The 14,460-nt window shown below is 33.4% G+C and overlaps 1 protein-coding gene across 1 annotated transcript; it reads right to left on the bottom strand.

The window, feature by feature from the left end:
• Window positions 1-8,829: 8,829 nt before the first annotated feature.
• LOC134696315 (uncharacterized) lies at window positions 8,830-14,460 on the bottom strand. Its single transcript, XM_063558039.1, has 2 exons — window positions 14,026-14,460; window positions 8,830-12,350 (listed from the first exon to the last, which is right to left on the bottom strand). Exons 1-2 carry the CDS (start codon window positions 14,431-14,433, stop codon window positions 8,904-8,906), a joined length of 3,855 nt encoding a protein of 1,284 aa, XP_063414109.1. The 5' UTR covers window positions 14,434-14,460; the 3' UTR covers window positions 8,830-8,903.

Raw genomic sequence — 14,460 nt, 5'->3', positions numbered from 1 at the left:
CATAAATTAGGAATATTTTTCGTTTATCATTTCGGGGCCTTCTATAGCTGACTATCTGGTATGGGCTTTCCTCATTGTTGAAGGTCGTACTGTGGCCGTTTAGCTGTTTAAAATTTCTGTGATGTCATTTTGTCTCTTGTGGAAAGTTGTTTCATAGGCAAGCATACCACTTTTATATATATATGTACCGTGCAAATTGACGAACAAACATAGTAAACGTTTTATTCATCCCCACAAACTCAATTTTCATAAGAGATGATAACTTTAAATGAAAATGTTAAACAGGGTCTTGAAAGGGTAAATTTTTCTATGAAAGTTTAAATTTCTATATAAGACTGCTGATCATATTTAGAAGACAATCTTAGTACTTGCCGTGCTAAAAAACTTGTAAAAAATGGAATAATTGATGTAAAGTCATGATTAACACCTACAGTGAAATGCTTTAAACTGCATTTTCCATATCTGTTAGATACTTATTCATGTAAAAATGCCAAATTCTGAAAATCGATGCCAAAAATGACTCTATCATGACATATATAAGCTAGCGTTATATGGCACCTATGTGTTATAGAAAGCTGACTGTTTTATTTAAAAGGTAATTAAGCTTTTTAAAACTGTGTACGGACTATAAAGTGGCACCTTGCTAAATTTCTTCAGTAGGAAATGAACTCGAGAATATATCATACAAATTTTCCTTCGATATTTCATTAAATAAACTTTTTATTATTTAACTTACATTTTGCCATTCGTATTTCTTACAACGAACAGAACTTCTTCAATCATTCACCTCTCAGTTTCATCTTTTCCTTACTTATTTCAATCAGTTTTAAATATTGTATGCTACCTTATGATAACATGATTTTAATAACTTTTTAAATTTGTTTGCTGGGCATTACCGTTATTTACCAATTATGGATTCGGTAATCTCCGCTAAAAAACGAAGTTTACCGAATAATCTCATCATTCATAAATCTCATCATACATCAATCTCATCATACAACAACAAACGTATAAGGTAGATCATAAGTAAATCTTTTTTGAGACAGAATTTTCTTATACTTAGCCAAAATGAAGATTTGAGTATGATTTTTTCAGAAATGTAATAAAAAGTATGGGTCACCGTGCTATTTTTCAAGCTATGTGTCGTTGAAAATTGCCTAAATTTGGTTAGATTGTTAATGGAAAAACACATTTGTGTGAATAAAAAAAAATCTATGAGATAGAATTTTTAAATAAATTGTGAAAAGATAGGTTTTGTACTATAGTTTACAAAAATAAAAAGAAAAAATGGTGTCACCGAAATTGTTTTCTTGCTACAAGTAAAATGAAAAAATTTCCCTATTAGTCTAGTATAAATATTTTACTAAAAGAGTTATCTTCCCTTACATGACTCATTTGAAAGAAATGATTCTAAAAGCAAAAACAAATATATTTGTTTTAATGTTTTGAATTATAAAATAAATTACCAACTTTTCTTTATATTATCAAACAGTCTAACCTTTAAATTGCAAATCTGTCTCCAAATTTGCAGATTTAGTCAAATAACTAGACCGATTTTTTACTGTGATTATACAATCCAAGATGGCGGCATATGCGGGTATACCATGTATCTACCTTAATAGACATAAAACATTAGACATAAAGCTTAATATAATGCTGTGAGCACTGCATATAATGCTGTGATCACTTCATATAATGTTGTGAGCACTACATATAATGCTGTGATCACTTCATATAATGCTGTGAACATAAGGCAGTCGTGGCGTTCCATACATTACATTGTTTTATTTTGGTAATAGTCTGATACATATATTAGTCCAGTCAAACTAAGTTTTAACCTCAAACTAATTGCAACAGAAAATTTTTTAGTTCTAATCTATAGCATTAATTTGCTAAATATAAAAGTCCCATAAAATCTAACTTGCATTTTCCTATGGAAATTAAAATTGGAAGGGGAGATAACTCTGCAAAATTGAGTCTTTTTGGGTAAGTTTTTTTGTTGATTTTCTTAAAATTTATGTAAAGTATGTAACCTTGATGGGGTTATAAGTTCGTATTTGACGATATTATATGATCTTTTGCCAATAAAATATACAAAACCATAGTGTTAAGGGTATTTTTTTTGCATTTGAAATTGCGCATTTGTGGCTTTGTGATCATTTTCAAAAAATAATGAGATAATTTGGTATTGTTTATATCTGTATATGATATATTTGTTCAACATCTTCTTTGTTAAAAGAAACTTTAAACCACAAAAAAAATAATATATGCTTAATTATTTTTATTAAATTTTAGATTCTTTACCTTGACATGTTGAAAAATTCAATAAATGGTCAACTAATGAGTTACCAAATCTAGATTGTAGCTTGAAAAAAGGTATGAAAACACCTGAAAAGCTTTTGTTTTATACTCTAAAGACAGCTGAAATATCAAAAATCAATACATTCTGTCAAATAGAAGCGGTAAAGTTATGATTTTGTATCAATTTTTTATGATATTTCTGCCGTTTTTGCAGAGCTATCTCCCTTTGACAATGCAACTCTCCATAGAAATTTTAAATCTTGATTTTTTTAGTTTTCCTCAAGTAAAATGTATGGGACTTTTTCTGTGTATATTTGTGGTATAATGGTGAATGTCAAAACTTAAAAATCTTCTGTTGCAATAACTTAAAAGGTTAGGGTAAAATTTATTCTAGATTGACTAGACTATATGCATGGAAAACTTTCCTATACATATATGCATGGAAAAAATTTCTAAGAATGAGATTTTTGTCCAGTTGTGATAGGTTGAGGAGACTTTGTAGTGTGTGATTTAAATGTATATTTCTAATCAGATATTTACTGAGATATATGTATAATTTATGCTGTTATATTAAATTGTTAAAAATATATTTTTCTATATAGCAATAAAATTTTGAATCATGCATGATCTTCTTTTCTTTCTAGTAGTTGCTATTATCTAACTTTGAAATTAATTTTTTTTTTAAAAGCGTAATCATGTATTTGCCTGTGTGCCTATTCTGTGTCTGGAGTCTGTAACACACACTGGTAGTTGTTTGTTACTGTATAATATATTTGGTGCTTTTTTTCATTTATTGTTTTGTACATAAGTCAGGCCATTTTGTTTTCTTGTTTGGAATGTTTTACAATTGCCTTTTGGGCCTTTCATAGCTTGCAAGGCAGTATGGAATTTGCTTATTGTTGAAGGTTGTACCTATAAATAAAATTGAGAAAGGAAATGTGGAATGTGTCAAAGCGACAACAACCCGACCAAAGAGCAAACAACATGTACATCATTTTGTGTCTGGTGGTGAGTTATCTCATTGGTAAGCATTCCACATTCTATATATGTGGTCCAAGGACACACTTATCATCCTTTGGTTTTCGTTGTCTACGAGTATAGTCCCTAGTGTAAACAGTGTATAACTTGCATGTTTTATTTGATACACTTTCCCCAAGTTATTTCTTGATATTAAATGCATGAAATATTAAGTAGGGGGATTTAATTACAAAAAAAAAATTTGGGTCCTGAATCTTTATGTAAAGTAGTGATTTGGTCCAGTTCCAAAAGGTCAAATTTTATCACGTCTGAAGCTGTCAAACTGAATTTTACACCCCCTTAACACAGAATTGTCAATATTTTGAGTTAGAACTGGTAGAAGTTTCTATTATTTTGATATTATTTGTCTCACTGGTAGTACACTACACTGTAAAAATCTTTTTGAGAAAGAGCAGGTGCGATTTTTTTAATTTGAATTTATTGTCTAAAAGAAATGCACTACGAAATAACTGTGTTCTCGGGCCTAAGAGATGGATTCCTGAAATCTAGATTCTGTACTTTGGCAACTTTCCTGAATGATTTGCTGGTTTCAATTTGTCAAACTCAATCAAAGTAAAGGATTTACAGAAATTCTGTTAAAATGTGCCATTTTGGCATTATACGGCTATAATAAGCATTTTAAAGCAGTTTACATTTTATGCCTAAGAGGCATGCTGACTTTCTATTTGACAGCTTTTCTGTTCCTGATATTTGTGTTTCTATGATTAATTCAAATTAAATTAACCATTTGTGAACTCTGGATATAGAGAAAAGTAGATTATCACAGAAAAAAAGTGCAGATATTTTGTATTCATGGCCATGGTCGAACAGCCTAACAGATGAATGTAAAATGTGAAGAGCTTTGTACATCAAATCTGTAGTCCATCACAAATATTTCACTAAATCTGTAAAAAAAGCACTTTACTATATTCAGTACACCTTACTCCTTTCATAGGCTACCATTTTTTTCTCTGTATGATAGTAAGTGGTCCTAATTTATGCCTATTGAGACTAAAACTAAATGCAAGTTTTCCATTGAAAAGTGAAAAAACTGACCATCAGACCATATTGTCTTTCAAAAAATTTAAATGCAAGAGTCCTTTTGCAATTACACTTCTTGTAGCATAATACCTTAGCATAGAAATGAGCAAAAAGTAACACATTTTTATTTCTTATAGCTTCTGTGTGCATTTTTATATGTCAATATGGGCAACCGCCTAAATCGACTCTAAATAATTCTCAGTACTACATGGCCAAATACCATTTTATACTCATGTGGTATGCTTTTTGTAACTTTTCTATACATTTAAAGTACATTTAATATATATGAAAGAATAATTTAGGCTTTAAAAACTTCAAATTGGCTGAGAAAAATGCATATTTAAGGCCTCCCTAAATTGGAAAATCTCTATTTTCAGGCATAGGCTCATATAAATTTAACTTTGGAATAATTACAACACATCTGGTAAATAAAATGAGTGTTCAGATGCTTTTAATACTTAATATTTGATATTCAAGAGCATTTAAAAAGCAAATTTTTGCAAAATTTCAAATTTTTAGGCCAAAATCTTGACAGTTGAAGATATTTAATTTACACGTCAAAAATAAACATCCAAATGTCTATATTAAAATGACCCTAGTTTCTCTAATATATGCCATATGGCCATGAAACTTGGCAAGCTATCTCACAAATGCCATAACTTAGGTTATGCAAAGTTTTATAAAGATTGGTCAAGTCTTTCTGTCCTATTAGGTCCAAGGACACAGTTATCGTCCTTTGGTTTTCGTTGTCTACGAGTATAGTCCCTAGTGTAAACAGTGTATAACTTGCATGTTTTATTTGATACACTTTCCCCAAGTTATTTCTTGATATTAAATGCACGAAATATTAAGTAGGGGGATGTAATTACATGTTTAAAAAATTGGGTGCTGAATCTTTATGTAAAGTAGTGATTTGGTCCAGTTCCAAAAGGTCAAATTTTATCACGTCTGAAGCTGTCAAACTGAATTTTACAACCCCTTAACACAGAATTGTCAATATTTTGAGTTAGAGCTGGTAGAAGTTTCTATAATTTTGATATTATTTGTCTCACTGGTAGAACACTACAGTGTAAAAATCTTTTTGAGAAAGAGCAGGTGCGATTTTTTTAATTTGAATTTATTGTCTAAAAGAAATGCACTACAAAATAACTGTGTTCTCGGGCCATGTGTGTTTTAGGGAATCTAAAACATCTTCCATTAAAGAATAAATCTATTTTACCTGCATTGATTAAATAAATAACGGCTGAGCCAACCTATGTTTTGTGCTGGGAGCTTGTAGGCAAACTTGCAAGTTACTGATTAAACTCTTTATTAATATAAGAAAACGTGGGGATTTATTGCATAAGCCAAAATGTTAAAACAAATACCAAATATTTTAGCTTTTAGAAACAATTTTTCAACTAAACCAAATAATAGGAGATAACTATTTCAGTAAAAAAAAATACTTGACTGAGCCTGTCTGCTATCTAAACTTAGAGGTGCTAATTCACCAATACCAATGGTCACAGTAAGACATCTGCCTCTTCCTTTGAGAGTACCAGATTTAAAGTATCTGGTTTGACTTTGACATGACATAGTACAGCAAAGTTAAAAAAAAAAGTAAATCATTTAAATTTTAAATTTGATAAACAGTAAAATATCCTCTTTTAAGATTTGAAAAAAAGTATTAAAACATCCCCCACTTTAAAAATTTGAATAAAACTTCCCTAATTCAAATTTTGATAAAAACAGTAAATCCTGATTAGGATAAAAACACTAAAACGTCCCCATTTATAATTTGATAAAACAGTAAAACATAACTAATTAAAATTGAGTAAAAACAATAAAAAATTCCCTTTCAAAATTTGGATAAAAGCATCCCCAATTAAAATTTGGTTAAAAGCATCCCCAATTAAAATTTGGATAAAAACAAATGATGATAAAAACAAAAAACAAAAACTTTTTTTAATTTTGATAAAAACAATAAAAATAACCCAATTAGAATTGATTAAAATGAATAAAAGCAGCAAAACTGGGTTTGTACTATAAACATGAGCAACACGAAGTTGACACATGTGGAGCAGCATCTGCTTACCTTTCCGGAGCAGACCTGAGATGACCCTCGATTTTCATTGGGTTTCATGTTGCTTAGTCTTTAGTTTTAGTAAGCAGATTTTGCTCCACATGTTGCTCCCTTCCCGTTGCTCGTGTTAGAACAAAGCCGGTAACAACTTTAATTTGGTAGGTCTCATTGGGGAAAAGGATTGCAACTTAACCATTTTGAACTCTTGGTTTAATAGCTTCGTTGTAAGCAGCAACCCTATCAAGGAAATAATGACAGGAAATACTAAGGAATATCGTATCAAATGGGAGATATACACTCCGTATGTAGTAGCTGCTGGAATATCGCTACAAGGAAATAGAAAGTTCACATTTGGAAAGATGAAATCATCTCTTTTGTTTTCAACTGACCCTCATTGTTAATGTAAATCAAGATATGAGGCAGACCTAACTGCATCTGTTATATCCTTTGTCTCAAGTTTCGATGTGGTAGATAATTTCAACAACGTCACCAAATTTGGAAGTTCCCTTGCCAGGCCACGATCTACAAGTCCGTCGGACAGGTTTCACTCTACTTCGACCTCATTTCATAGATTTGATGATCAAGGCTACTTTAGCGTGGCCAATTCTGTATATCAGATACTGTATGAAGCAATATTTTACTTTTGGTGTATGGAATCAGTGACTTTCTATAAAGTTAATATAAAGTCCCTGATGGAATGAATGTAACATGTACATGTCTGGCTGCAGGTTTCATCTGAAATTGATCTCGTAACGTTTTCATTGTTCAATGATTATTCTATGTTGTTGGTCTATTTTCCCGCTATTTTTAGCAATAGGTGAACTATATTTGATGTATAGAATAATGTCTGTCTGTCAGATAGTGATCATTTGACCATGACATTATTTTCATGGTTCAATAATCAGTTATAAGGTTATTTAAGAATTGAATTCTTCTTTTTGAAACTTCGTTAGGGTGTTAAAGCGTTGACCGAAGTATATTTTGTATTCCGCGCTTCACCCTAAAAATGTGCGCACGGTCAACGCTTTTGCAACCATATGAAGTTACAAAAAGAAGCATTCAATACTTAAAATTACATTTTTTAATCTAGGATCATGAAAACACGAATTTTATCATTTTTTTATTTAATTCACCTGTGCACTTTATTGTCGGCCCTCATGTTATCATGAATGATAAGTTTTACTGTGTAATGCAATTGCTTTAGGAATAACACGTGATGTGCAGTTAGCCAATCAGAATAACGTATTATAATGAAACATACATCTAATATAATTATATGGTAAGGTTTTATGTTTGCTTTTAGGATTCTATAAGAAATGTGTCAACTATTTTTGAAAGATTGCATGGTGATCCTGTTGTCTGTCATAGTTCATCTGAGCTTGACCTCAATTTCATGGTTCCGATTAGTCAATGTTCAATTTTTCACAGTCTCTGATACCAGAAGGAATAGCTAGGTTGACAATATTTGCTGTATGGTATGATTGTAAGGTGTATATGATTGCAAATGAGACAACTCTTCAAAAGAGACCAAAACGACACAGAAATATACAATTATAGGTCACCGTACGGGCCTCGTCCTTCAACAATGGGCAAAGCCCATACCGTATAGTCAGCTATAAAAGGTCCCGAAATTGTCTGTCTAGCAGGGTCCATCTGACATTTACACGGATAATTTAGAATGTGATTTTTTTGGAATTTTATTGTAAAACCTTCATAGAATACACGTATATGGACTTAAGCTCTTTGTGATAGCAGCTTTTGTTTGATTGCATCGTTAATTTTGTTCCACTTGGCTTTGAAAATGAGAAATCTGTTTGCGTTTAAAAAACAGAAACACAAACAATCTGATTTTTGCATATTCCAGGCTGTAATAGTTTTCTCTTTTATCTTGGTTTAATTTAGCAGGTTGATAGAGACCCTTTAAAACGGAAAAGACGATGTAGCTTTTCGCTCATTGTTGACATCTTAAACTTTTAAAAGACTTATTTAAAAGATGCAAAATTCTAACAACGTGATCTCAAAAAAAGTAAACCGAATAAAAGGCCTATTGCATATTGGCGAATGAAAACATGTTTACCACTGGAATTATTAAACAGCAGAATTCGGTAAATCGATGTACGAGCATGTTCGCTTGCTTGCCGTTGTTCGATTGAAATAAATAGTCTGAAGGGAGTTCATTTCTGTGTTGAAGACCCATTGGTGGCTTTCGGCTGTTGTCTGCTCTTTGGTCGGGTTGTTGTCTCTTTGACACATTCCCCATTTCCATTCTCAATTTTAGTGATACGGAGTTTTAAAATTAAGTGCAAGTGAAACAAGAAGTTGGACAGTAATGCTTTGTGCGACTTCATAATCAGGTTTGTATATAATGAAAATTATGAAAAAATACAAATATCATTGTCTTCAACTTTATAATTACTAGATATAAAAGTGACCAATAAATATTAAATTGCGTACATGTATAACATGTTATAGTAGTCTCAGATTAAATCAAAGACCCAAATGATGAGTGTAAGTCATAAATTATAACGTTTGTCTTGTCGTAGGCCACCAAGAATCGGTTCAGAGTTTCATTAAATGCTATAGCTTTCGGTGAGATGAGCACATTTATAATTTTCCGGTTTTGTTTCCCATCCGTTCCAGAAATCTGCCAGACATTGTTTGAATCAATGCCAGCTACATATACATTTCCTTCAAAATCAGTGGCTAATCCCTCTGCTCGTTCTAGTGCCGGGTCTTCAAAAGTGAAAATCTGGTTCCCTGTTTTATCAATGCAAATTAGGGAAGACTTGTGTGTGTAGTAAATTCTGTCCTCATGACAGGTCAGGTACCCTGCGAAATCAGTCTGAACACGTATAGTGCGCATGACTATTCCATTCAAGTTCATTATTATGATGCTTTCGCTGCAGCGGATGATTAAATCTTTGATTTGGTATGTGATTCCAAAGCAACATTCGTTGACCGGGAGGGATTTAATTGTCTTCATTTCTATCATGTCCACTAGACTAACGGATTTGGCATCTGGAAAAGTGACGGCAACAACGTTCTCATTTATAACAGTAATATCGAAAGGTTTTTCTTTGAAGTCGAGCACATCTTCACATTCTGCAGCACACGTAAAAATATAAAGTTTCTTTTCATTTCTGTCTATCAAGAGAATTTTACCTTTGCTATTGAACACCCCGCCAGATATAAAAGTATCTCCACTTTGGACATTAAAGTCGTTTCTCGATCTTGCCTCATACGGAACCATTTTCTGTTCGCTCTGAGACTGTTCTATTTCCTTTTGTGTATTTCCTGTACTTTCAACTTTCGGTACACCGACTGGTCGTTTTCGCGGTTTTGGACTAGCCGATGGACTCCCCTTTGTCTGTATTCCATCTATGTTTAGTGTATGTCCATGGTTATCGGTATCCTCTGTGTGTTTCAAACCAAGGTTGTCCTTGTCAGGTTGGTTTGTTTTCAGACGATTCTGTAGTTCACCTAGAAATGCGACCGACATACCAGGTATCATACCTTTAGGCATTGGTGGGCGTTTTTCTCCTACAGGCGGAGGCTCTGGTTTTTGCATTTCTCCAGACGGAATCACTAAAGTTTGATTTTCTGCAGGAGGAGTCGCCGGTAGTCGCTTTCCTTCTCTACTTGGCACTTGTGGTAGTTTTATGCCTATCATTTGGACTTGCCGTTTTCCCTCACTTGCAGCCTTGTGTGCTTGTTTTTCTCCACTATTTATGTTTTCGTCTGGTGGCGTCAACGGTATTGTCTGTTCGTCCAGTATTTCAAAATATTTCACTTGGATCTCTTCAGTCTCGCTATTAGCATTGTTTTCATCGTTCCTTTTCTTCTCGATCCCAGACTTTTCTTTAATCTCATTTTGTTCCTTTTGTTTATCTTTACTCATCAATTGAAAACTTGTTTCATATGGATTTTCGTCTCTATCTTTTAATGTATCTTTGTATCCCTGATATATAATTTCGAAATTTTGCTCGTATGGACTAGATTTTCTCCTTTTGGGCGTTATCTCATGTGCCGCTTTTCTTACCGTTCCTGCATATATTGGGTCATTCATAGGGTCGTTTTCAAATATTTTGTCTTTCGTTGACTGTTCGACGTCAAACTTTCCGTTCTTTTTATGAAACCTTAACTTTTCTTTTGCCTTATCAAAAAAGTTCTTTTTATTTGCGTTTTTATTTTTCTCCGCCTCTTTCTTTTTGCTGGCGTTAGTTTCCGTTGCTTTCAGTTGTGATTCGGGTCTATAAACCTCAAATTCAGCGATTGGAACATTTAAACTCGATACATCACTGTCTTTTACAGTGCTATCTGCAGCTTTGGTTGTTTCTACAAAGGCCAATTCCTTTTTTGCTTTTTCTTTGTTCTTTTTTCCAGGAGAATTCATTGGTATATATGTGGGATCAAGAAAGGGACTGTCATAGTCTATCTGATCATAGTCGGGGTCCTCCATTACTTCATCGTTCATTGCAGCCTGAAGACTTTTCCTTCGTGTTCGAGACCCACGTCCGTCAGAACGGTTCAGTTGGTTTGTACTTGAATTGTCATCTTCTTTAATTATTGTAGGAATATCTGGTGTTGAAAAGTAGAAACTTTTGGTGTTGGATAGGGAGTTACTAGCAGGCTCCTTCTTGCGCAGATAGCTCGATATCAGCGCATTTAGTTTTTCCTTTTCTGGGTCCAAAGGATCAGTTTTTTTCTTTACTGTTTCCGTTCTTTTATGCCTCGTTTTTACAACATCATTTGAATCGTTTGATTGTTGTTGATGTGATTTGTTGTTTTTGTTTGTATCTTCAGCTCTGTTTTGTTCGCCGTGTTTGTCCACCTTGGCATACTGATCTTCTACCCCAAATACCTCGTCATCATCTGCATAGCTATAGATGTGTTCACGTTTTTTCTTTTCAAAGTCCACACTAGAAATATGTTTATCGACAAAGAGTTTCAGTTTTCTCTCAATTTCTGCAATATTATCGATAGCTTTTACAGATTGTCCTCTTTTGGGAGGAGGAGGCCCTTTCTTTTTTTCGCGCTTGACGCTTTTTCTATCAGACCTTGGAGAATCCTCGCCAGTTTTACTCTTTCGGTGCTTTGCTTTCGGTTTATCGTTCTGCTCCTTTCGTCTTGCAGGCTTTGGTGACACTGCAGGAGAAATACGTTCTGGTACATTCATTTCACTTTTTGCAGCAGTTTTCATTGGGGGTCTTTTTTCATCATTATTTGTAACCGGTATATTCAAAGAGATTTCACTGCCATTTCTTAGTTTCTTTTTATCAGAGACGAGATGACCAAACGACCGGATTTCTTTTGTAATACCTTTCAAATGTTCATCAAATTTAATGTAAATGATCTCTGGTTCTTTATCATTTCCTTTTTCTGTTTTGGCTAACAATATACGAATTCGCTTCATACTGGTCAATAATTGTACTGATGTACCGCTTTTAATCAGTTTTTGTAAATACGTCTTACAAAATCGAATAGGGGAGTTTTCTTTGTTTTTGTCGTTCTCAGTTGTTTCCATAAACATTGTAATTTCGTCTCGCAATTGTTTTTCTATCTTATTCAGATGCTTATCAATTTTGGCTCGTATTTTAGTAATCTCGTCGTTCAAAGCTAAGCATTTTACAACATCGAGTTGTTTCGAATTTTCCTGCTCTGTTCTTCTATCGAGTTCTTGGAGAAGTTCAGATGGTTCTTGTGCATTTTGTGTCTCTCTGACCCATTTGTCGATTGGAATAACGTCGTCGCAGTGTCGGTGTTTATGTACCTCACATCGTACACAGCATGGCTCGTCATGCGAATAACAGTAAGTTTCGATCTTTTCTTCTGGATGAGTTTCACACAGTTCGAACGCCCTTGATATTATCTCTGGATGTTCTTTAATTTCCTCCACACTGTGCAGCTTATGACTTGCAAGATTCTTTACCTATAAAATAAAAATATTATATATTCAGCGTAGAACAATTGCATTTCAAAATAAAGGCATGTATCATTGCTTTGTGTTGCATACTTCCATTAACGGAACGACCATTTAATATCAAAAATGGAGTTATAGTTTGTTCCTAAAAAAAAATGATGATCCCCACAAAAAATATTGTGGTAGCGCAGATGACAAAATTATCTGAATCTAGGGTTTCCCTTATCTAATAGTCTAAGAGGTAAATTTGAAGAAAAACATATTTGTTTTGTAGCGTCGAAAAACTTCAATAAAAATGTTTACACAAAAACATAACAATCTAACTCAACAAAACCGTAACCTCCCCTTTTTTGAAGTTAAATGGTTGCTCCCTAAAACATGATACTTTTGTTAGACACAACTTGTAATTTTTAAGAGTATTGTTGACATTTGATATATCTTGAATGGCTGGACGGACGAATAGACTGAGTGAAATGATAAATAACACGAAGCAACAATTTTATAGATTAAAGACATTCAATTATATGTTAAAGAGGTGCATTGATACCTAGACACCTTATTTTATCTCCAGCCTCCATGCCGACCATTCATTATTATTAACTGAAAGGTGTATATGTGGAGTATTAACAAATGTCAATTTCAAACTTAACAACGGGAGACTCATCCGGTCAAGCAACAGCCAACGGATGTTCCATATGTATATGTGTATTCCGATGTTTTTTTTCTAAATACGACTGCCATTTGTGTCTTGATGTTCATATAAAGGAACTGCCATTGATGAAGGAATGTTGATATCAATTGATAAGACAATATTGTGTCTTTCTATGTTGTGATGTTACGCTATTAAATTGATGTAGGTAAGGGTGAAGGTTGGTACCTATCAAAATGTTTAAACTCGCTGCCGATTTGTTTGACCTGTCCAGAATCAGGAACTGATGTTCAGCGGTTGTCGTTTGTTGATGTGGTTCTTCGTTTCTCTTTTTTTTTTATATATATATATATATATATAGATTAGACAGCTGATTTTCCCGTTTTAATGGTTTTACACTAGTCATTTTTTTGGGCCCTTTACAGCTTGTTGTTTAGTGAGAGTTTAGGCTCTGTATTGAAGAACTTGCTTTGGCCTATAATGGTTTACTTTTACAAATTGTGACTTTGATGGATTGTTGTCTCATTGGCACTCATAACACATCTTCTCATATCTATTCATATTTTGTTAGTTCGGTGTTTTTAATAGCCATACGGTATATGTATTTTACTCATGTCATAGGCAGAACCCATAGTTGCTTACATATATAGATTACCTCATTTGGTTCCTGCGTGGAGAATAGTCAATATTCTCATCAATGATTATAACACTTTCTATATAACAGTATAACATGAAAAATGAATTTAAATCCGGGATATTAAACAACAATTTGATTTAGAACGCCCGCCTTTTCATGGATTTCAAACATAGGTTTTGTGTAAATTGAGCTCTCAACACATCTCTCTAAATAATGTTTTGTATTCCCAGTGAGACAATGCCGGACGTTTAACCTCCCTTTGGGACAATGCTTCGCTTTTGATCTCCTCTGTGAGGCCGCTTACTGCTTCACGTTTGACCTTCCCTTTGAGGACCTCTGGCCGAAAAAAATATGAAAGAACCGTTGAGGCTTTCTAATATCATAAAGTAGATAATTACCTTTTTATGAAAGTTAGCACAAGTGGCACAAAGCAGTCCGCTACATTGCTGACACCAGTGTGTGGCCGAGACTTTAACAGACTCAGAATCAAAACATGGCCTGCAGAAATTTTCTGTTTCGTTAGTTACTGTTACTTTTTCACGCTCAACTAAACTGGATATAAAATTGTTTCTAGGCATATGATCTTTCCATGTCTTAGGATCAAACTTGTCCTCCACACTAACAGATGTAAACAGTTTACATATTTTACATTCAATTCCATTATCATTTGGTTTTACAGTTTTTGCAATCCAGTCTTCAAGACAATTTTCGCAAAATGAATGAAGACAAGTTAAATATCGCGGATTTTCAAGCCAATTATTGCATATTCCACAATGAAGAATATCAATTTCTTCTTCGGCTTCCATTTCAAATAAAACTATACCATGTAAATA

This window comes from Mytilus trossulus, chromosome 14 (assembly GCF_036588685.1).
Source record: "Mytilus trossulus isolate FHL-02 chromosome 14, PNRI_Mtr1.1.1.hap1, whole genome shotgun sequence".
NCBI lineage: Eukaryota > Metazoa > Mollusca > Bivalvia > Mytilida > Mytilidae > Mytilus > Mytilus trossulus.
Note: the sequence above shows the minus strand (reverse complement) of the source record. Positions and strands in the feature narration are given on the sequence as shown.

Excerpts from the sequence above, each read along its gene's own strand:
- LOC134696315 (XM_063558039.1), bottom strand. The coding sequence starts at position 14,433 with ATGGAAGCCGAAGAAGAAATTGATATTCTTCATTGTGGAATATGCAAT. Across the intron at positions 12,351-14,025 it reads GTGCTAACTTTCATAAAAAG|GTAAAGAATCTTGCAAGTCA; the intron begins GTAATTATCTAC and ends TTTATTTTATAG.